General features: G+C 38.0%; 1 protein-coding gene across 1 annotated transcript; it reads left to right on the top strand.

Moving 5' to 3' along the window:
• The first annotated feature begins 219 nt into the window (after positions 1-219).
• On the top strand, positions 220-24658 carry LOC119791500 (cohesin subunit SA-3). The gene is made up of 31 exons (XM_038297643.1): positions 220-253; positions 444-540; positions 1424-1648; positions 2172-2268; positions 2476-2552; positions 2884-3088; positions 4618-4769; positions 6601-6798; positions 9168-9266; positions 9806-9885; positions 11808-11915; positions 11993-12089; positions 12337-12439; positions 12610-12713; positions 13219-13311; positions 13404-13496; positions 14008-14208; positions 14407-14474; positions 14563-14650; positions 17367-17447; positions 17608-17700; positions 18090-18258; positions 18516-18646; positions 18969-19070; positions 20764-20897; positions 21087-21209; positions 21933-22108; positions 22373-22529; positions 22783-22878; positions 22961-23072; positions 23629-24658. The coding sequence occupies exons 1-31, from the start codon at positions 222-224 to the stop codon at positions 23677-23679; spliced, it is 3642 nt and encodes a 1213-aa protein (XP_038153571.1). The 5' UTR covers positions 220-221; the 3' UTR covers positions 23680-24658.
• The last annotated feature ends 260 nt before the right edge of the window (positions 24659-24918 follow it).

The raw sequence follows: 24918 nt of genomic DNA, 5'->3' as shown, positions 1-24918 counted from the left end.
TGCTAGCATCGTTGCAAGAAGAAAATACGTTTGAGTTAAATAAAAGTTTTTTCGTAAGTATTTGTGAGTTTTTAGTACTCTTACATGTAGTAGTTAGCAATTACGTGTCTTTTTAAAAATAATTTAGAAGTTTAATTTACTGATAACCCAAGTTTAAGTTATTAATGATGGGAAAAAATAAGCTAACCACTCGTTTTAATCCAGAATGTTCTTTTTCAGCTATGATGGAAACTGAAAGCTCAGTCTATGACAGGTAAAAATCCCCAGGCCTGTAATTTAAATTTGCACTTAAGAAGTTTACTAAGAATAGTCGTCATAAAGTCATGTAATATAAATACTTTGTCTATTATCAGGATTACACGGTTTAGTACTAGTGATACGATTAGTAATTATAGTTAATTATTGTCAAGCTTTGTCCTAATCCTGATTTGTTTTATTGTTAGTCTGGAAGACTTGGATCTTTCTTCAGATTATGGGAGTATCTATAATCCCAAGACAAATGTCTCAAAGCGAAGTAAACTGCCACTAACTGGGCCTCAGGTACTTTTCTTTTTATTTTAATTCATTGTTTATGTCATCTGTTTTATGAAGGCAGTTGTTTTTAATGGTTCATACCAAGTTTGGAATAAAATGTAGGTGGGCTGAAACAATTAATCCGATTAATTGGGATTAATCAATTAGTGAAATAATTGTCAACTAATTTTGTTATTGATTATTTGTTAACTGGAGTCTAGAGACTCTAAAACATGATTTTAGCTGACAGAATGACCCACTTAGAGCAGTAATTATACCAAGATTATGAAAAAAAATCTATAAGCATTTTGTATTTAAGATTACCGGTAAAAAATTTTTTAACTTGGTAAAAAAAATCTTCTTTAAGGAACCTTTGGCTATCTGATTGTTAATCGATTAATTAAAAAAATAATCGACAGATTAATCGATTTGCAAAATAATTGTTAGTTGCTGCCCTAAAATTGAGGTATTAATTTTAAAATATATATGTTTGTATTTCATTTTTTTTCTGCCCATCAATCCATCTGTTATTCATTTGTATGTCCTTCTTACCAAAGTCTTTGTCTCTCTATCGATCAAACTCATTACTTTTTCACTGTTTCACTCATTAAAGCTAAGTCTAACTAAAACATATCTGCCTTAAAATCAGTGTTTTGTACTTTTTGAAAGCAGGATAAAAAGGAAAACTAATAGAATTTTTGCTTTTTTTATTTGAAAAATTTACTTGGATTCTTTGATTCTGTCCATGTTTTGGTATTTCCAATTTACCTCAATGTAGCTGTCATTTTAAATTGTTATAATAAGTCAACAACTGAAACCTATTACAGAAGCCTATAATAAAACCTTTTTTTTTATTCACATCTCCTACCAGTCCACAATATGCTTTTAAATAATTCTCTTTCATCCAAAGCCAACAAAAAGACCCAGGCGTAATGCTGCACTGAGGGGGACACCGAGTCCCAGCAGCAGCCACATCTCGAGTCCTCCTGACCCCTCCCAGCAGCAGCTTTCCCTCTCTCAGGGGACGCCCAGAAAGCCCTCCTCTAGACATGTGACGCGAGAGAGTGAGGAGAGGCAGGGGATCAGTGCAAAGGATATCTATGATGCCGTGTGCTCTGGAAAGACCGCCATGGTGGTGAGCATAATGTTATAAAGAAGCAAACAGCAGCTGAAGAGGTGGTCTCTGAGATTAGCATTTGATAGGCAAAGAGGAAGAGTAAATCTCATTGGACACACAGTAATTGATTGAAAACACCATTCATCTCAACTATTGTTCTGCTACTGTCTGCTAACGGGCAATTGGTTTGGACAAATGTAATGATAAGGTGATAGATTTTAATTTTAAGAGTTCATTTCTACACATTTCCACTTTTTCTTGATTACAGAAATCACTTTAGTTTGTGCATTCATAGCTATGGCATTGTTCTGCCTATAACTGCGCTTTTAGGCACTTCAAGTTTTTTTTTAGTCACATGAAACACAAAGGGGAGTCAAATATTTTTTTCCATATCCGTAAATTCGTTTTTAGTCAAGAAAAAGGTGCCATAAAAAAACACACAAAAAAAAAACAGAAGCGTTAATTCTCCTATCATTGTTTTTTCTCCACTCTGATTCTATCTGATCGTTCGTCTCATTGGCTGTTGTCTTTCTGTTTTAAGACTGTGGTGGAGGAGTGGTTGAGCAGCTACAAACAGAGCCAAGAGGCAGGCTTGCTGGTGCTCATCAACTTTATTGTTCAGTCCTGTGGATGCAAAGGTCAGAGGTTAAACAGGAAGGGAGAGTGATGTTCGTGTGTGTGGGGGGAGTGAGAGATATCATCTGTTGTATTGATCTGTGTTGCTGACAGCATTAATCTTAAAAAAGAAAAAGAAAAAAAATGAAAGCAGGGGCTTGCAGATGTTCTCAAATCGGTTTCTTGGCCCTTTACTAGGTTTAGGTTTTAATGTGGATCTTTGTGCTCAGGTGTGGTGAGCAGAGAGATGTTTGAAAGCATGCAGAACGCTGAAATCATCTGTGCTCTAACACAGGAGTTCAGTGAGGTAAGAAGGAAAGTAAAGGGCAATTTCTAATCTGGTTTGGGGTAAATCTCTACAGTCACATTTTTTCCATCTGTCTTCTCCGTTTTCTTAACCCTGGGGTTAGTTTCAGAGGTTTAATATCTCTTTGTCTCATGAGATTGTGATCTGAAAGATGGCGCACAGCTTGATCAAAAAAGGCTAATTACAATCTAATGATGATAAATTAGCACAGCAGTTAGTTCATCATCGCTGTTTTTGTCATTAGCAGAACAACCCACTGGCTCAGTGTTACTAAACAAAACATGAATGTAGAATTAAAAAGAGATTTTTGTTTATTCTCCTTTTTGTTCAGGATTCTGCAAATTACCCTCTGACCACTCCTGGTCCTCAGCTGAAGCGTTTCAAAGCCGGTTTGTGCGAGTTTGTCCGGGTTCTGGTGCGACTATGTCGCAACAGTCTGGTTTACGACGAATTTCTCTTCCCCTCCCTTCTGGCTCTGCTCACCGGCCTGTCTGACTCCCAGGTCAGAGCCTTCAGACACACCAGTACCTTACTGGGTAAGCACTGATCACTGCGTCATTCTCTAAGAGCAGGGGGAAGGTTTCCATTTCCTGATTCTTAGGTATTAAATCCTCGTAAAAGTTTTCACTTTTGTAATAAAACTACAACTTAGTAATATATATTTAGTGTAATATCAAAATAAAGTAGAACATTAGAGAGAAGTAAAGTTAGATAGGATTTAGCCCACATGTGTACAGTCCCTTAAATTGATTCCTCTAAATGTTCCTTTAGTCTAACTAAAGGAACGTTTAGAAATGTCCCAATTTATGGAGTCTTCCTGTTTGTTCTTTGCAGAGAAAATCAGTTGCCAAACATCATGAACACCAAGGAACTCAGCAGAAGGCTCAGAGATTCATTTTTGGAATAGATTAAAACAGATTCGGGCACATAATAGTATTCCAAGGATTGAGCATCTTATAGATCCCTTATCAAGCCTTCTTTAGAAATAGGGAAAACAGGACACAACTGGATGTAAATGACTGAAGTAAAAAGATAATGATTCAAAAAGCAGCAAAGAAACTCATAGTACCTCTGGATGAGCTAAAGAGAACAACATGTGAGAATCCGTTGACAGGACTAATTATTAGTCATGCTAATAATCTGACCCTTGTATAGAAGTCACAAGAATACAGCCATGTTTACGGAAAATACATGTAAGAAATTTTGTTGAAGATTTGCCACAAATCTTGTTTTGGTGTAGAAGGCTTACAGCGGTACATGTTTAAGCCCTTGCCTCGCAACGCTGCCAGTTCTGTTAGCTCTACGCCTGCCGAAGACACAGACGTCCATACCTGTGAACACTGGGATGGAACTCAATGGGATAAGAAATGATTCTTATTTGTTATTTCAACCATTGCGTTTATTAGCTGCGACATGTGAATTAAGATGCTATGACTGAAAAAATTTGATTGACAGATGACCGTTGATGTATGATTGGCCGAATTTATGTGTACAAGCTGACGTATAACTAAGTGGCCTGCATAAGATAACGAAAAACCCCCCACAGATTTTAAGACAGGATTTTTTTTTAAATAGAAATTTTCTAAAATATTTGACATTGTCTGATAAAGATGTATATACATGTTTAAGCCAAAATGATTTGACATTTAAACATGACTTCCCTACGACTTTAAAGAGCAGACCAACACAGTAGATTAGATCAAACTGTATTCATGTGTTGAAATAACTCATAACTTCAGAACTAAATCTAACTGAGAACTCTTGACAAGACTTGGATGTTTGTGTCCAGATGCTCTCCTCAAAATCCACCAAACAATTTCAGCATTGATTGAAGTAAAGGTTGGTTTTCAAAGCATTGAGTCAGTGAGCTGGATACCAACACACATTTAACTTGTTAAAAACAGAATTTTAAAAAGATTATCTCCCCCTTGTGATTTGTATTTTTTCCATCGCATAAATAAATCCAGGTAAATAAATAAAGGTTTGTGCTTTTCAAAATGTGAGAAAGTCCAAGGCATTTGCATATTGTTGTGTCAGCCTTTTCTTTTTGTCGGTTCTGTTGTAGCCATTAAGCTGATGACAGGGTTGGTGGATGTAGCTGTGCAAGTATCAGCTCAGCTGCAGACCACCCAGCGGCAATTTGACACAGAGCAAAGCAAGAAGCCTCATGTGCAAGCTTCTGACAGACTGGAGGAGCTGAAGGGCAGCATCAAAAAGGTGAAGCATAGACGAACCAGGATAGTAAGATATTGCACTGCTGCAGTCAAGTCACACATCTAAAACACAGCTTGTTTGTTGTTCTAAAACAATGAGATTAGCTCAAGTAATACTGGTTAGATCAGACAGAATAACCTTTTTAATCTTTATGGAATAAAAATTCTGAACAAGTTGAGTACATTTTGACCAGTACTCAGTGCTGCTGAGGTGGAGGATGACCACTTGCCTCACTACTGAGGCATTTTGCTGAGTGAGTTGGTTTTATAACATCATAATACAGGACTTTAACAGATGCCATACCTGTAACTTAGGCATATATAAGCATGTCCACAGCAAAAACGTTCGAAAAATGAATGAAAATGTAGGAAAATAATATGATCTGCAAATGGAATGAGAATTTTTACTAATAAAATTACTGATAAAAACTTAAAATAAGATAAATCAAAGAGATTGCAATTGTTTTTTCTCATTTCAATGTAAATTGTAAAAGTGCACGTTTCATTCCATTCCAGGAGCAGTGCATTATGGGCCAGAGAGAGAGAGGGAGAGCATGTTTCATTCCATTGGCAAAGTGTCTCACTTAGCTTCTCAATTCAAGAAAAAATCCACTTATTTTAAGAAAAATTGAGTTACCTAAATTTATATTTTTGCAGTGTACTGTTTGAACAAAGAGCAGAATTAAACTGCAATAATCACTGTTTAACCATTCAGAGCAGCCCTATTACAAAAAATGTAAAAGAAAAAAAAAATACTAAGTAACATAATGATAGCGCCCCAAAATATACTGGTCATTTGGAAAAGAAAGAAAAATGGGTTTTTAGGTGAGTTAAACTTTAAAGAGGCCCAAGGAATTTAAAATCAGCCCTTTCACTACCAACATGTCCATGTATGAGCATCCATGCATGCCGACCATCAGACAGTAGGAGGCTAAAGGAAGTCTGCAAAAGTCCTAAAGGTTGATCCAAGCATCTACAGCTTGTTCCTCATATTCACATTAATAGGCATGGGAGAAGTGCTAAAAGCAAATATTTGCTCCTTAAATACAAAATATTAGTCTAGAGAGGAATAAAAGATAAAAGCAGACATCCACTGCTTACCATTTAATAAAGAGCTTGTCATCCCCACTGTGGGATAATAAAGGAATTTTCTATTCTACTTATTGAGCTATTTTTACTTGGGTAAAATGGGATAAATTAAGATCACAATAAAACTCCGACTTTGAAGGACATGTCTTAAAGATAAAAAGGTAGTTTCTTTAATATGATCATGTCACTTAAGTCACTTTTTTCCCCGTGGAACAATTCAGACAGGTTTAAATAATGTGCATGTAGGCGCAGACATGATTAGGATGGGGCAGGACAATATGGCCAAAGCTTATATATAACACAATATATTTTTTTTAGTTTCAGTCAATTTGATATCATTTCAATGTCGATATGAACTAAATAAAACCCCCAGAAAGACTGAAAGAACTCCTAACAGAGTTGTACACAAACCTTATGATAATTATCTTGTCATGCTTTTGAAACTCATCCAAAATAACATTTAGAAATATTTGCTTTAAAAAAAAAACGAAACACATAAAACCAAATATTGATTAATTATGTAATCTTACACTGGAAGGCATTGAAATATCACAACTGTGTTTAAAACTCAAATGAAAATATATTGTGACATATGCTGAATTATTGTCCACTATCTCAAATGCACTATTTAGACCTGAGACAGTTCATTTCCTGCTAACATTCTGTGAATAGTGTGAAATGTTGAAAAACTTTTTTCTAATAGAGACGGAATAGATGGACAAACTTGTCTTATGTGTTTGATGTAGCTGCAAGAAAACAAAGAGGAGCTTTCCTTCATGATGAACGCCACTTTCCGTGGCGTTTTCGTGCACCGCTACCGCGACCAACTGCCAGACATCCGTGCAGCATGTATTGTGGAGTTGGGACTTTGGCTGAAAACTGACCCTGAGAACTTCCTGAAAGATGAATTCTTGAAATACCTGGGATGGACCTTACATGACAGGGTAAGCACAGATGACAGAGGGGGAGGGTGATAGCCTTCTTTTCCTCTTTACATCAGGACCAGTTGTTCTCTGGGTCTCACGTATACCCCTTTCTCACTTCCCGAAAAACCAGTTTAACCCTGGGAACAATCGACTTTTAGCGGCAGTGGGAACAGCTCACTGACACACGTCGACCTAGCTCAACGATTTAAAAATTGTAAAAATCGCCTCGGATCTGATTGGCGTGAAATTATAGCTGAGTTCACCTGCTAAATTACACCACTGAACACAACGTACGGATGTCAACACATCACGGCAGCCATGTCTGATCCAACAAGCCGAAACAACTCTGTCTACATTCGATAATCATGACACGGTGTTGGTACGAGGGTTTCGGACCAATAAAAGAGCGAAACAATAAAGCAGAAACTGACTAGGCCCTGGCTTCCTTACATGCTGCTCTCCGTTGTTTACCTTCATGATTTCTGTAACATTGGTGGCATCATCAACGCTAACACAGCCTGATGGTGTCACCAGACACGGGACAGAGGCTACGCAGCTTGCCGGCTAGGAGTTAGATTGTTAGTGGGTCAACCCATGTTTGAAAAAACTCACTTAAATACGGTTTTTCAGTGGGGAAGAGACTTTAGAGAGCAGCTGCAGATTTCAGCAGTTTTCACTTATCTCAAGTCATCCTTATACTTGCTTTGAGTTTTCTGTGACAGGATTTCATTTATTCATCTGATTTCCTTTTTTTAGCCCGTTTTATATGAAGGACCAACTCTGCCATATTTAAAAATAAATACAGAAATAAATAAATGCTCAATAAATGTATAAGCATACAATTAATTGCCAACAAAAAAGTGAGACATAAATGTATATAACTCTTAATTAGCTTCTTTATTTATTTGCCTTTGTAATATTTACCTTATTTATTTTTCTGTCCTTTATAATCTTCAACTTTATTTTTTAATTACTTATATTTTTAAGTATTTATTTATGTGCATGTTATAATATTTTTGTCTGTTTTATTCTTCCTTTGTATTTTTTTACCTTAGTTATTTCTTCGCCGCTGTTTATTTCTCTCTGCCCTTTTTACATTTCTCTCTGCCCTTTTTACATTTCTCTATGCATTTCTGTCTCATTATGCAAATGAGGAGGGGGTGTGTCCTAGAGAGTCAACTTCTGCTCATTGGTTGGCTTGGCGGTCCATCTTCTTAACTCTCAGAGCTCAGAGTACTAAGTTAAATGTTCTCTTTTCTGTTGCTGTTGTTCAATAAAAGTACGTTTTAAGATAATTTGAGGCGAGAACATTATACTTTTAAGCATCACTATATGGCCCATTCACAGATTTAATGCGTAATTTAAAAGAAAATGTGACGAACTTGAGAGGACCGTGGCAACCAGCAAAGCTCCGAAGCTGACGGCAGCCAGGTCTAACCACAGCCCATCTGCAGCGGCCCTCTCTCGGCATAACCGTGTGTGAAGCGTGTTGGTTAGCATTTTACTACATCGGTCGAATCTACAGGAGGAGAGTCTGATGTCGAGTCTGAAGTCATTAGAACTTGAGTAGGGACTTTGCCAAACTTTGCCAAATACAACAAAAAATCGCCATCATAGCCTGGCTATAGACCTGGCTGCCGTCAGCTTCGGAGCTCCGCTGGTTGCCGCGGTCCTCTCAAGTTCGTCACATTTTCTTTTAAATTACGCATTAAATCTGTGAATGGGCCATATGGTGATGCTTAAAAGTATAAGGTTCTCGCCTCAAATTATCTTAAAACGTACTTTTATTGAACAACAGCAACAGAAAAGAGAACATTTAACTTAGTACTCTGAGCTCTGAGAGTTAAGGAGATGGACCGCCAAGCCAACCAATGAGCAGAAGTTGACTCTCTAGGACACACCCCCTCCTCATTTGCATAATGAGGCATAAATGCATAGAGAAATGTAAAAAGGGCAGAGAGAAATAAACAGCGGCGAAGAAATAACTAAGGTAAAAAAATACAAAGGAAGAATAAAACAGACAAAAATATTATAACATGCACATAAATAAATACTTAAAAATATAAGTAATTAAAAAATAAAGTTGAAGATTATAAAGGACAGAAAAATAAATAAGGTAAATATTACAAAGGCAAATAAATAAAGAAGCTAATTAAGAGTTATATACATTTATGTCTCACTTTTTTGTTGGCAATTAATTGTATGCTTATACATTTATTGAGCATTTATTTATTTCTGTATTTATTTTTAAATATGGCAGAGTTGGTCCTTCATAGTTTTACAGGAATCTTGCACACAAAAAGGAGGGTGGGTGTGTGTGTGTGTGGGTGAATGCAGGCTGAAGAAAAACACGTTACCATACTTTTTTTTTTTTTGTCTTCCTGCAGCAAAGTCAAGTGCGTCTGCAGTGTGTGCGTGCCCTGCAGAGTCTGTACCAGGAGAAGGAGTTCATTGGCCGCCTGGAGCTTTTCACCAGCAGATTTAAAGTGAGGCATCCCTCTGGATTGGACCCACGCCTCATTTAATGTCTGCTTTCTGCCTCTGTTTTTTTCCCCAGTCTCTCTCTTTTCTGTCTTCCCTCAACATCTGTCTCCCATCTATTGTTTGTGCTTTTTGTTTTGTTTCCACTTTGTTTCCTGACTGTGCTTCTCCACCCAATGGTTGTGTCTCCTCCCTGTATATTAATGCATTTTTTTCCCCTTTTTTTGTCCTTGCAACACTTTTTTTTATGTTTCTGGTCCCATCCTTTGTTTGGGCCTGTGCCTGGTTGTGTTAATTGCCGCCAATTACTGATAGATAATAAGCCCTTCTCAAACACATGAAAGCTCTCTGAAGCCACATGTGCTGCTGCAGATAAATGGTCCTTTTTCTGTGCGATTGCTGACATCCTAATCAGCAACTAACACTTACATGCGTGTGTGTGTGTGTGTGCACTCACATCTATGCATATCATTTATTGGTTTGTTTGGCTGCTGGCAGCATGGTGTGTGTAGCTGTGCTTCACTGAATCTCTGTGTGTGTTTAGGAAAGGATGCTCAGCATGGTGTTGGACAAAGACCCAGACGTGGCGGTGGAAGCGGTCAATCTGTTGCTGATGATCCAACAGTGAGGGCTTTCTCTGTTTCTGATGGTTTCTTTGTTGGGAATATTTTTAGTAGGGAAAAATACAGATAATGTTCCTCAATTTTAATTGTTTAGAGCTATTATTCTTTTGATTCTTTAAAGATCAGCTGGTTGTGACAAATTAAACATTTGAAGCAGCCGGTTACATAAAATAGTTTTAGTAACATTTTGACAATTTTTCTTTTCCTGCCCATATTGTTTTGGGTAAATGATAATATCTGCTGGAGGTCACCCTACCTTCTTACATGACTTTTTTTTTTATAATGTTTGTCCAACAAAGTTGCTTTAACAGCAAACAATCATCTTTGGTGTTTATAAGACTGATAGATAAATACTAATCTCTAGGAAAAAACAAATATTTCTGATCATTTATCAAGATGTGTTAGATTATTTCTGTATATATAACATAAACACCTTTAAGCAGTGACAGCAGTTATTTTGTAAGCAGTGTTTTGACAAATTATTTATACTCCTTAATCATTCTCACTTTTATAACCGCAGCTTTAAAATCATTTTTTTCTGAAAAATGTAGCCAGCACCACCTTCTTAGATGTCTCCTCATAACTGATAAACTGGCTCACTGTGTGGTAACACTAGGGCAGGGGTTGGCAACCCCAAACTGTTCAAAGAGCCATATTGGACCAAAAAACAAGTCTGTCTGGAGACGCAAAATCATACTAGTCTTCTACAAGCCTGGTATAACAGCACACACTCTGTCACTTCCCGATCCGTACTGGAAGCATGATCTGTACCATCAGCTCATTTGAGCATGTGCAAGCAGATATTCATCCAGGCTGCCATAAATAATATAATTATGGTACTAAAATTACTTATTTCTATCCTTAAATCACTAAAGAATGCTAATACACATCCTGTCTAGGATTTTTCTGAGACAATTTTATGCTTTGTAAATTTTCTCCATTTAACTCCTTGTCTGATATCAACAGACATGCTCAGAGTAGTCTGGCAAAATATGATTAAACCTTGTTTACCTGCATTTTAGTTGTTTCTTTCTTTAGATTATGCACTTTATACCATACTGTTAACACCAAAGGAAAAAATAAAACAAAAAAAAATAATAGATTTATGTTTAAATCCAAAGCCGGAACAGTGGAGCTGTGGGTTGCCGACCCCTGCACTAGCTACTAACATGTAGTCTGTTATATTTTCGATTATTTTACAAATATGTTTGTTTCACAGCTTGATTTTTGTTGCCCTATGAATTAACATAACCTCCTAGAGGGGATGGTTCAAATCAAAGCTAGTTTTTTGTTATTTTTCAATTTTATTATGAAACTTAGGCAAGAACATAATCTATTAATCAGATTAGATGTTTATGCCATATCGCTCCAGCCCTGATTTAATCTCATCCTAAGTCAATCTTCCTACTCAAAGGCCGACTTGGAACCACCCATTCAGTAAACTTAGCTGAAGGCAGGAAGGGTTTTTGAAAAGAGCCTTGTTTTTTTTTAACTAAAGAACAGGCTGCTGCTCGCATTAATGATCCCTTTGCTTGGCAGGTCAGTTTATGTGGACTAACATGTCATGGATTCATCAAAGCTTTTCCACATGTTTCAAAGCATGTGATGCTGTTTTATGATCTAATCCAGCATCAACATCTTTATCCCCGCTCTGTCTTTGTCTTTATTATTCTGTTTGTTTACTTAATTCTTTAGAACACCTCTAAGATCTGTTTATTAACTGTTACATCTGATGGCTTCTTGGCTGCACTGGTTTTTATTTATGGGCTTTAGAGTAAAAGGGACTGAGTGTAAAACCATTTTATTTGTGTTATGAAAAAGAAACTGATATGACTGACATTTAAAAAGGTAAAAATAACTTTAACACATTGTGGAATAATGATTAGAATTACACTGTGTCTTTGTTTGACTTGATGCTTGCAGGAACACAGAGGACGTCTTGAATGAGGAGGAATGCGGCTTCATCTATCCGCTGGTTTACGCATCAAACCAAGCCGTGGCGTCTGCAGCCGGTGCCTTCCTCTACAGCAAGTATGTTTTTGTTGGACAAGCAGTCATTCATTTCAACACCTTCTGACTGTAATTCTTGTTATCTTATAATTTGACAGGCTGAAAGATTTGATCGCTGCTGATAGCCAGGAGGAGGAGAAAATCCGCCATGCTGCCTTTTTTCAAATATTCATTGCCTTCTACCTCCAGAGTGAGGTAGTCATTTTCTCTTTCTGTCCTCTTGATTTAGCCCCTTAGGTTAATTCCCCTTTTTTCCATAATACATCCCATTTTTCAATATTTGTTTTTATCATTAAGATTAGTTTTCAAATAAAGTACAGTTTTGTTTCAAAATCTGTTCATCAAAGCAAACTACAGCATAAAACCTGTGCTCTACCTTAGACCTCGCATTTGTTTAGCATGTGGTCAGTCTGTTTAACATAAGACATGTTTGGTGCTACAGTTTCATGAGCATGGCGCCTACCTGGTGGACAGTCTGTGGACTGCAGCTGGAGCTGAGCTGAGAGACTGGGACGTGATGACAGCTTTACTGCTGCAGGATTCTGGTGAGATGACAGAGTATCACTATGAACTTCATGAGCTTTAATTTAAGGCCATTTCAGCTCTGCTGCTTTGATCTTACATGTTTTAGTAGTGCTAATGAAGATATCTGTTCTTGGAGGACTTTTTTTGTTGTTGCCCTGTCTGCTTAGTGTTTCTGCTCTGGTGTTGCCAGGTCTGATGTATGAGGAGGAGGGCGTGCTCCTAGAGATCATGATGTGTGCCATCAGACAAGCAGCGGAGGCAACTCGACCAGTCGGGAGAAGTCAGGGCAAAAAGGTGCCAATACACTCAGCTGTAGCTGTTTGAAGTGGTTCTATGGGATAGCTGAGGTTAGAGAGGAAGGAAATTGAAGCAGTGCAAAATTGAATGTTTTTTTTTTCATGGTTTGCTTTTTTCAGTGTGGCCCAGAGCAGCTGTGGCCATACTGTAGCTCCCCACCATCAGTGGGTGAATGACTGAAAGCAGAGTGTAGCTCTGACTTTAATAGCCATTATCTATACAGTCCAGAAATGTATAATTATCACGTTCTCTCCTTCAGTTACCTGATCAGCATTATTGTTTCCATCTGGTTCATCATAGTTAGTGCTTTGTTTTATTTTCTGTTCCTTGTTTGTTTGTAAATATATTGTTTTATTTGCCAAACCAAGCCTCAGTTAATAAAAAGCCTGCCTGCTGACACTCCTGGATCTGCTGCAAACAACTCCATCATGACAGTTTCTCCTTTTAACCAGAATTAAACAGTTTTTTTTCTCTCTCTCTCTGAACCACTGATGCGTATTAGAACCTGAGCATGAAGGAAAAGAGGATTCAGGAAATAGACAGGGGTCGCATTACCACACACTTTATCCCTATACTACCACAGCTGCTTTCCAAGGTGCAACACTCGACTCATTTATCATGTTTTAGTTCATAGGACACTTTAAAGCAGCTTTTCAATGTGAAACTTGTGCTTCTGTTAACCTGTAGTACTCAGCTGATGCAGAGATGGTTGCCCTTCTCCTCAGAGCTCCTCTCTACTTCGATCTGGACATGTACAGCAGCACCCAGGGGCTCGAAAAGGTGAGAGGTGACAGATATCAGTATAGTTTAGTCAAACATAGACTTATCTCCATAAAAACATATGGAAGGATCTGGAAATATTTAAATAATATCACTGCTTAATCATTTCTGGTAGGATACACTGAATTGTATTGCCTTGACTTTCTGACATTCAGTAAAGTTAAACTAATCTGATGTTAGAGCTGCAAACAGGTCTGCATTTCTAATGGGTTATATGATAGATCTGCTTTCACTGGATTATTGCATAGTTGATCAATTAAATGAAAACATTTTGTTAATTTCAGTTTTTTCACACAGTGTGACTCCTCCACTTTTTGGGGGCACGTTTCTCCCAGCTTTGTCCATCTTTGTTCAGTCAGATTGGGTGGAGAGTGTCTGTTGACATCAGGTTTTGAAGCTTTGCCACAGATTCTCTTTCGGAAAGGGGTCTGAATGCAAAATCATCCCATAAACTTTTTCATCATTAATGATTTTGTTGATTCTTCCTTTTTGTATCCTGTGTTTTTCCTAGCATTTGGACCTGCTGCTTTCCCAGATTTGTAGAATCATGAAAAAGCATACAGATGCTGCCGTGCTGCAGGCCTGTGCCAAGCTGGCCAGCACTCTGTCCTCAGAGTGCTACACCTTCTCCTCCCGTGCATGCCTGGTATTTAGCCAGCTGTTGGATGACCTGACTGAATGCTTCAACACTTACCTAAGTGACCTGCTGCAGGTTTGAAAGTCTCTATAAAGCCTGTAGGACAGGACTTACAGCTTTTCCTAAAATGCTTTTAACATCTATGATTCACTAGGAGCCTGAAGGGGCAAATGTATTTAAAAGGTCATATCACAAAGAAAAGCAGCATTTAGCAGAGCTGAATAGCTCCTATTTCCTCTATCAGCATTTCATTTGGTGTGTTTTGTTAATCAGGGTACAGCAGATAGGCAAGGCGTTTACAATTCAGCCACGGCCTTGAAAAGGATGGCTGCCTTGAGCAGGTTAGTTCATAGAAAAAGAGGCTTTGTAATGACTCTGCCTTTCATTGCAGGGAAGCATTTTACTCTAATCTTTGTGGGGTTTTTTCAGTGGAAAAGATCCAACTGGATGGAAACTGCTGGGTTCCTGTCTTGATTTGCTGAAGAGCGGGATAGAAGCCTTGGACTTTGACACTGAGGTTTGTTGAAATATTTTTGTTTTGTTTAAGGCTTAAACTCAGTTTGATCAGGATTTTATCTGATGGGAAGGAGGGGCAGGCACCTAAAATGTCCTTCCTGTGTTTTTACAGGTGCTGGTCATAAAATTAGAATATCATGAAAAAGTAGATTGATTTCAGTAATTCCATTTAAAAAGTGAAACTTGTATATTATATTCATACATTACATACAAACTCATATATTTCAGATGTTTATTTTGTTTAATTTTGATGATTACAAATGACAACAAATGAAAATCTCAAATTCATCATATCAGAAAATTAGAATATTACTGAAGACCAATAAAAACAAAGGATTTATAGAAATGTTGGCCAACTGAAAAGTATGAACATGAAAAGTATGAGCATGTACAGCACTCAGTATTTAGTTGGGCCTCCTTTGGCCTGTATTACTGCAGCAATGCGGCGTGGCATGGAGTCGATCAGTCTGTGGCACTGCTCAGGTGTTATGATAGCCCAGGTTGCTCTAATAGTGGCTTTTAGCTCTTCTGAATTGTTGGGTCTGGTGTATTGCATCTTCTTCTTCACAATACCCCATAGATTTTCTATGGGGTTAAGGTCAGGAGAGTTTGCTAGCCAATTAAGAACAGGGATACCATGGTCCTTCAACCAGGTACTGGTAGCTTTGGCACTGTGTGCAGGTGCCAAGTCCTGTTGGAAAATGAAATCTGCATCTCCAAAAAGTTGGTCAGCTGCAGGAAGCATGAAGTGCTCTAAAACTTCCTGGTATGTGGCTGCGTTGACCCTGGACCTCAGAAAACACAATGGACCAACACCAGCAGATGACATGGCACCCCAAACCATCACTGACTGTGGAAACTTTACACTGGACTTCAAGCAACGTGGATGAAGTGCCTCTCTTCTTTTCCTCCAGACTCTGGGACCTTGATTTCCAAAGGAAATGCAAAATTTACTTTCATCAGAGAACATGACTTTGGACCACTCACCAGCAGTCCAGTCCTGTTTCTCTTTAGCCGCTTCTGACGCTGTCTGTGGTTCAAGAGTGGCTTGACACAAGGAATGCGACAGCAGAAACCCATGTCTTTCATACGTCTGTGTGTGGTGGTTCTTGAAGCACTCACTCCAGCTGCAGTCCACTCTTTGTGAATCTCCCCCACATTTTTGAATGGGTTTTGTTTCACAATCCTCTCCAGGGTGCGGTTATCTCTCTTGCTTGTACACTTTTTTCGACCACATCTTTTCCTTCCCTTCGCCTCTCTATTAATGTGCTTGGACACTGAGCTCTGTGAACAGCCAGCCTCTTTAGCGATGACCTTTTGTGTCTTGCCCTCCTTGTGCAAGGTGTCGATGGTCGTCTTTTGGACAACTGTCAAGTCAGCAGTCTTCCCCATGATTGTGTAGCCTATAGAACTAGACTGAAAGACCATTTAAAGGCTTTTGCAGGGGGTTTGAGTTAATTAGCTGATTAGAGTGTGGCACCAGGGGCCATCAATTTTGAACCTTTTCACAATATTCTAATTTTCTGATATGATGAATTTGAGATTTTCATTTGTTGTCATTTGTAATCATCAAAATTAAACAAAATAAACATCTGAAATATATGAGTTTGTATGTAATGTATGAATATAATATACAAGTTTCACTTTTTAAATGGAATTACTGAAATCAATCTACTTTTTCATGATATTCTAATTTTATGACCAGCACCTGTATGTTTTGGATATTTGTCACCTTTAAGTGTTTTGGTGCATCAAACAGACGTAGATGTTAGTAAGAGACGCAGGAACTGAAACATGAAATGCACTTATTAATGGTGGTTTATCATACCTGTGAAGGGTTAGAAGCCATTCTTAACACTTAGGGCCTTCAGTGAATCACAGTGGGAGGTATTATCTACAAATGGAGAACACATAGAACAGTGGAGAACGTTATAGGTTGACCAAAACTACCCCAAGAGTGCAGTGACGACTCAACGGAGAGGTCACAAAAGACCCCTCAATGTCCAAAGAACTGCAGGCCTCATTTCCCTCTTAAGGTCAGACTTCATGCCTCCACCATAACGAAGAGACAGGGCTAAACTGGGCTGTATAGGAGAAAACCACTGCTGTGCACAAAGAATGTCGAGGCTCATCTTATTTTTCCAGAAAACATTTTTTTGTGTCTTCAAACTGAAGAAAAAAAATTTGGGTTTTGCAGCAGAACAAAGATCCAAAACAAGTCCAGCTCATAAATGGCAGAGAAACACAAGAGGAAGAACTTCAATTGTCCTAGTCAAAGTCCATACCTGAAACTTACTGTGACATGATGTGGCTGTTTATGCTGGAAAATAAATGATTGTAGTTCAATTACTACAATTCTTAAAAAGTCAAAGGGTCCTCCACTGTGCTGGGAAAAAGTCTAGTTGCAAGTTTTTGGAAATGCTCCCACTTGTGTTTGTCTCTGACTAGTATTTATATTTGATGTCCTGAAACATTTAATGGAGACAAACATCTTAAAAAAGCATTTAGAAAGGGAGCAACCAGCTGTGGAGTATTTTTCATAGCTAAAGTGTCATTTAATTTTACTAGAAGTAGCTAACCCTCTATTATGCCTGTGCTACATTTGAGATAACTTTCTATCAAGGGAAGGTTTCGTGTTTACGCTTAAGGTGTGCCTCAAGGAGTAGCTAGAACAACAGACAAAACTTAAATTTTAAATTATTTCTGTTCTTTTTCAGCTCATGGCAGCAGCTCTGAAGTTCGCAGGATTTCACCTAATGTGGGCAAAAGTGAATGCAGTCAACTCCAACCCAGCAGAGGTACTTGTTTCTATTTCAAAAAATCATTTTTTTGTACTTTGATTTAATTTAAATTAATGCTGAATAAAGAAGCGATTTCTAATGTTTTACGTTCTTACAGTCATTTTATTTCAGTCTTGCTTTCCATTGTTAGACTTTAATCTCTAAATTTATCTTCCAGGCTGAATTGAAGCTTCTGAAGAAGGAGGTGCATTCGTTTTGCAGAATCTGTCAGAGTTGTTTGTCTTGGGACCAGATAGAGATAAGAGATCAGGTAAAAAAAAATTCAGGATCATTGTGTTCTCCATCCTCATGAGTTCAGCGTGTACAGATATTAAGTGCGAACTTTGTTTGCATTGTGTGGAATTAAATGTAGAAAATGGGCTCCAACATCAATATATAATGTCTATAAAAATATTTAGTCCTGGCTTTGGTAAAACATTAAAGTTTGGCAGCTCTGTTCTCAGTTCCAATTGTTCAAAAATTATCTGATGCAGGCATTTAAACTCCCTATTAAGCCTCATTTCGCCTTCTAATATAATCAGAAAATCGTTTAAGCATAAAAATATTAAAATATTATGAATCTAAAATCCCTTAATTTAAGTTTTCTGGTTTACAAACGAGCACTGAATGTTGTGCACCTTGATTTTCCTCCATTAACAGGCGTTTGAGCTGCTTTGTGACCTGCTGCTGCTGTACAGCGCGGGCTCTGTCCGCAGTGAGCCTGCCCTCCAGACGCTGGTCCACCTGCCATCCGATTCTCTGCGGACTGAGCTGGCTTCTTTTCTCCTGGATCATGTCTTCGACGACACAGAAAACGTCAACCTTGATGGTATTTTATAGGAATCCATGCTACAGGATGACCTGTCATTATTTAAGGAGCTTCACTGGTTGCGACTTTTGTTAGTTCATGAAATAAGGAACACATTCATTCTGTTGCATGTACTTTTACATCTCTTTTTCTGAGACTATTTCCTCCTACTTCATGAAGATTGTTGCATGTTTTTTCTATCTGTTTGATTCTGCATCAAAAGCTGAAGCAGCGTCATACTTTCTGATTGTGTTTTAACATTTCCGCTCTTATTTTAGATGCTGAATTGGAACAGAATGTGGTTCTTCTTCAAAAGAAACGTAAACAACTTGCTGGCTACTGTAAGCTGGTGCTCTATGGCGTCCTGGACCTCAGTGCTGCCACCAATATCTTCAAGCACTACAGCAAGGTGGAGTGATGTTTGAGCTGTAACTTTTAGATGTGTGCCTAGATACAGTAGACTAGCTGTGGAGTCTCTGTCTTCCTGATTCATTCTTGGATGAATTAGCTAGATTTAGAAAAGTTATTTCGGATTAGTACTAATGGAGAGGATGTGTGGAAAGCGGAGGAAGGTGAGGAAATTTGTTTTGGAACAAGAGGTGCAGCAGATTAGTCATTGAGAGCTGTAGCTAAAAAAAGGACTCATGACGTGAAGAGTGGGGACTATTTCCGTTATCAGACACTTACAATTAAACAAGCATCGATATTCTATCCTGTCTGGTTTCTTACAGTTCTTTAAAGACTTTGGTGACATCATAAAGGAAACGCTGAGTAAAAGCAAGCTGATCAACCCCATTAAGTGCGCCAGGATTGTCTGCCTGACCCTGCAACAGGTCTGCTCCACATTTCACTGTCATAATTCCCTCCTGAGGTTTAACATTGAAAGCTGCAGGAGTTTTCACGGGCTGACGTCCTCCTGTTCGGCATGGGGTGGCAGCAGGCACCTGCACACATATGTATGGGGGCAAAATTTGTCATAAAATTAAGGATATATTGAACTCATAAATTTATTCTGTGAAGGAATTACATACACTTCTAAACAATAACTGAAATAAACTGAATTAACAGGCAACAACAGATAGGAGAGGCTATATTGTGAACACTTTTCAAATCAAACTAAGAAAAATTATTGTAACTTCAAAGCCACAACTTTCTAGGCTATAACAAGGATTTATTGGGCTACTCTATAAAGCTTAGAACTCCACAATAATCTAAACATTTTGAATTTTAAAAGCTTCCTGTTTGGAAGGTGAAATGTCTTCAAACTTGGAAAACAAAGTCCAGTCGTTCAAATTTCTCAAAACTGCTCTAAATTTCTATGATTCAAATAAATATGGCTCCACAAAATACCACTATTTAGAAAAGATTCAAGATCAGCACGGGTTCCCTTTTCACAAAATAAGTTAGAGTTTTAGTCAACTTAGGACAAAATCAGTTTTTTTATGTAGCATCTTTTTAACACATGTCATTTTAAGGCAGTTTACTGAAACGGATCAACCAACTCATAAACAGACTGGTTCTAAGGAAACCCAACTGATTACATCCATTCATTGACTTTGCAGGATTAACTCCTTTTGGATGAGGATACAGCGTTGTTGGTCATCGTTGTTCTTAGTATACTGTTTTTTACCATTGCATTTTATGTGCGGTAACACTTGAATCAAACTTTAAATTCATGAAACATTTTTTCCTGAAGCAACCAGACATTTGAATAAGGCAATAATTGGCATTGCCATTTACCGTACTATCTAACAGTGAGAATATCAACAACTTTAAATAAGCTTAAAGACTCTCAAAACACTAAATTATGACATAGAAAAAAACTGTTATTAGTATGATTTATCATTAATATTTAAAAAAAAAAAAAGAAATGTAAACGTTTTCAAAAATTTGCCCAAATGAGCATTCAAGCAAACTCTCTCTGTAACATTTCAAGTTGACATCACATCTCTGAGAATATATTCAGCCTTATTCCATGAACCACCAACAATCCCGTGCAGTTTATAGGTGTCCTTAAGGGGCCTGTTAAAAAAAAAAAAAAGGAAGAGGTATAAGCTTTATGTCTAAAAACAAAGCTTTCATATCTTGTCCCATTGTTTACAAATCAAAGTGTGTTCAGTGTTTTTGAGAAACAAATAAATAGAAAATATTTTTTGGTACTTTTTATATATACTAAAACTTCATTTGGCTGTTAATATAATATTTATTTCTAAATAAAATTATTTCACAGAAGTTGCACAGCCGTATCTCTGCAACACTGAGCAAGGAACCCAGATCATTAAAATCAGGGTGATCACAATGCATTGTGGGTACAGTTCTGCTTAATGTTATCTGCTACCATAAAACTCCCAGTTTAAGCTCTCTTTAAAAGCTTCACCTTTGCTGCCTCTTCTGGCTTTATTATTAAAATTCAACCCTCTTATATTTTAAGTTTCTGCATCCAACCTTGAAACCAGGATGACATGCATGTTTATTTCATGCAATGCAGGTATACTGTCCTGGTAAGTCCTGCCTCTGTGTGTTTAGCTGTTCTCTGAGATGCTTACGGAGGACCATGACCAGCAGGATATCACCGAGATCAGAGAGTTGGCCAGAAGGCTTGCCTTGAGCTTTGGCGTCGGTCTCCATCGCATCCGCGAACAACTGGTGGCCCTGCACCTGTTAGTAATACACTTCTCTAACACACATGCTCTATGTTCTCCTGCTTTTCTCCTTCAACTCTTTAAAGCTTATTTTTATGACCGTTTTTGGCTGGAAATGAATCTTGGGGCTGTTTGCTGACCAGCAACCTTTATGCTGTTGCCTTTTGGTTGAAGCAGTAATCTTTCTTGTGTTTTATCTGCTGTCAGGGACGGGATCCGTTTTGCATTTCGTGCAGCAAAGGATGGAGACGAGGAGCATCCAAACGTGCCGTTCTTAGAAATCCTCAGCGAATTCAGCTTCAAGTTGCTTCCTCAGGACCGTGCCCAGCTGTGAGAACCGAAAAGATCAGCTCAAATTTGTTTAGTCTCTATGGCTCCATGCTCTAACATAAATTTAGACCATTTAGGAGTGAAGGATCTGATGAGTATCACCTTCTACAGCTCTCTTTTAACATGCTGATGAAACAGCAACCTCATCCCATCACAACTTTGAAGAAGCATCCCAAAGGAGACCCAAACAAGTTCACTTAGCCTTCTGGATGAGTTCTGCTTTGCTGGAGCGTTTTGTCTCTCCTTTAATCCTGTAACTCCTCAGATGTTTCTCTGCGACAAAGCGTTTCAACAAAGAGGAAACCTTTTCAGAAGCCTTACTCAACTTGTTCGATTTTTTTCTTTTACTTGGATTATAGAGATCAGAACATTCCCAAAGTGATTTATCAAATTAAGGTTTTTAGATACACAATAACTGCTGCACCACATAAAAACATTTCATTTTACTCTCTAATAGCAGTGTTCTAGAAATGCTTCCAACAAGTCAGATTCAGATTTAACTATTTACCAAGAAATACTGCTTTTGACAAAATCTGATTTTTTTTAGATTTTATCTCTTTTTCAAAAAATAGAACATCTGTAGATTCTGCTAGAATTGTTAAACTATATATTTGAAAAAAAAAAACTTAGAAAATACATAAAGAACATGTTAAAAATGGAAAATGAACACATGTTCCCCTGGTCTTTGTTCCTGAATCCTGCTGCTCTTTGATTCTCTTCCAGATCTGCTATTTTGAAATCTGAGTGTCCCAGTGCTGCCCTCTCCTGGCCACCAGTCAGAATGTATTGCAGGTCTTTCGAGCCACACTCTTTCAAGCACAAAGAGCCAGAAGAGAAAGGAGAAGCCATTTCCTCCGTTGTCACCTCTGCAGCCAAACAGAGGAGGACCACAGCTCAGGGTGACACTGAGCTCTTTCTTTTGGCATTTGAAATATATGTCCTTTTATTATTTGTTTTTCATTTATGCAGTTTCAATATACTTATCTTTTTATTTTCTCATATACAACACTTTGAATTAACTTGCCACTGAAATGTGCTCTATAAATATTCTTTCCTAATCAGAAAGATCCAAGAATATTATTGGAATCATCTTTAATAAAGAATCAATAAAATACTGCTGTATATTTTCCGTCTGTCTTGCCCTGTCTCAGTGTCTGCTAAAGGTTCGCCGTCAGAGAGCAGCAGTAGTCCGAGCCACCTTCACACTCCAGCCCTCACCTCCACTGTCCTGAAGCAGACCAGCAAACAGCCCATAGCCACAGCGTCAGACAGTGCGAGTGGCCTGCCTGAGCTGGAGTCTGAGGATGACTTCTCCTCTGGGTGAATTTGATTTTATCATCCCCATATCTTCAGCCTTCACCGTGCCTGTTTTGGACTGCTGCTGGTTATAGCGGGAAGTCTGCCAAAAGCTGCAATTTGTTTTTAATAAATGTCATGCAGGGCAGTCTGCTTTCCGCTCTAATTTAATAGGAATGATAACAGGCGAAAGGAAAGCCAACACTAAAAGAAAGTAAGCCCTAAGCGATATAGAAATTGGGATGCAAAATGAAACTGTTGGTGCTGTCTGTTTCAGATCACACATGCGGAAAGTAAAGCAGACCAAACGTGGGAAAGCTCCTTCCATGCAGACTAGTTCAAAGCAAGCCAGTCTGGACTCTCGCCTCTCATTGTAAGGCAGATCTCCTTCTTTTTATCAGTTCCTCTTCTGTTCAGGAGCATGAAAACATTCTGACTCTCCTATTGGTGACCAGGCTTTCTCTGATTGAAGACGACATTCTGGAAAGAGCCGAAAGCAACGGTTCAGGAGAAGACGAGCCAGAGATAGAAGATTACGAAAGTGACCATGAATCTGAATATGCACTGGTAAAAACAAGATATATGCATCAATGTTATTGTAAAGAAGTAAGACTTTCTGTCTGAAACATGTCTTAACCTTTTATTATATGTATCTAAGTTTATTAAGTTTCAATTCAAGTACAGAAGGGTCTGCATCTGCTTCTAATCCTTGAAATGTACTGCTGGAGTAGGATTTAGAGATGGAGAGAAGAGCATCAACCTTACATTTTCACTCTAGTTGCTTAGAGACCAAAAGAAATAGAAAATCTTCTCAAGTCGCTGTGTAAAGGCAGTGCAATGCTTTCTGCAATGAAAAGCACTTAATATGAACTGATGCCTGGGAGGGGTAGATGGAGTGATCAGCAATATTATTGAAGGCAGAAGTTATGTGTTAGCTCTTTAGCACAGCGCTGCACAAAGGCTAAACCTGCTCTTAGCCTTATATAGGCCAGTTTCTTCACCAGCTAACATATTTACACTCCTGGGTTCAGATCCTGTAACTGAAGCTTCCTGTGTGCAAAGACTGTGTGGAATATTGTTTGCCTGAAAAATTAAATTAGGTTTTTTTTCTTTTTCCCTACAGCCATCAACCCGTCACACCCCAATCAGCATCCTGGATGAGCTCTTTTACTGAGATCCGTTTCAGATCATAGCAGCACCGGTTGTTGAGCTTTAAGCAGTTGTTTTTCTGTAAATGAATAATTAAAGCTGCAGGTTTTTCTAAATGTGCTCATCAGGTCTGTTGAAGTTAGTGACTTTGATTACACAATGCGTTTTTGATAAATGTGGCAAAGTTAAAGCTACATTGAGTTTAGTTCCAACACTGTCTCTATAACAGTACATTAAGCATTTTTTCATGTTTTGATTCAGGTTCTGGGTCTGCTTTTGTTATCACTTTGTTGTACACTTTTGTTTGTTGAATAAAATAAGCATGTTTGGAGACTTATGCTTAATGTCCTCTAAACCACCGATTCCCAAAGTCAGGGCCTAGGGCAGCCGGTATGGGGCCTTGAGACCCACTACAGAAATTAAAGTAAACATCAATGTTAAGAAATTATAGTAATGAAAGCATGAATAAAAACTGATAAAAACCAACTACTGTGGTTTTTGAGTCTGATTGTAACATTTTATATCCGTCTTTAATTGATTTTGATGGCAAGTTAGTAAAAGTAATCCATATGAGGGGTCATGAGTTGACTCTTGTACCATTTCATGGGTCAGTAGGTGAAAGTTTTCAACACTTCTGCCCTAAATTACCACTAAATGAACTTTTCTAATGATGCAAATTTATTTCCAAACCTTCCACAATAACATTTTACATTCAAAACAAATCACTGCTGTAGAGCCATGACACATCACTGTGACCTGTACTCTCAGGTGGGATGGCTTCCCTCTCTACTAAAAGGCAGTGTCATTGGTATACTTTTATTAAGGCCCTTCTTGGATTACTGCCCTCTTACATTTGTACTTTACACAGAAAAGCATGACTTCTTATGCCCTGAGATCCAACAATCAGCTTTTGCTCACTGTTTCTTTTGCCCGCACAGAACTAGGGAAGAAAGCCTATAGCTACGCAGCTCCCTGTGCGTGGAATATTTTTACAAAGAAACTGGAAGTTGACAATGATCTAATTGTTTTACTTAATATGTTTTTTTTTATGTACCTGTAATTTAATTTAATGTATCTTTGTTTATTATCTAACTTTGCTGCCTCTTGGCCAGGACTCGTTTGAAAGAGAGGTTTTTAATCTCAATGGGATTTTTTTTCCTGGTTAAATAAAGGTGAAATAAATTAAAATATTAAAAATGTTACCCTTTTTAAATATAGGTTATATTTATCCAGCTAAGTATGAAAATTCATATCAAATGTTTTT

This window comes from Cyprinodon tularosa, unplaced genomic scaffold, assembly GCF_016077235.1.
Source record: "Cyprinodon tularosa strain WSP-4 unplaced genomic scaffold, ASM1607723v1 ctg393, whole genome shotgun sequence".
NCBI lineage: Eukaryota > Metazoa > Chordata > Actinopteri > Cyprinodontiformes > Cyprinodontidae > Cyprinodon > Cyprinodon tularosa.
Note: the sequence above shows the minus strand (reverse complement) of the source record. Positions and strands in the feature narration are given on the sequence as shown.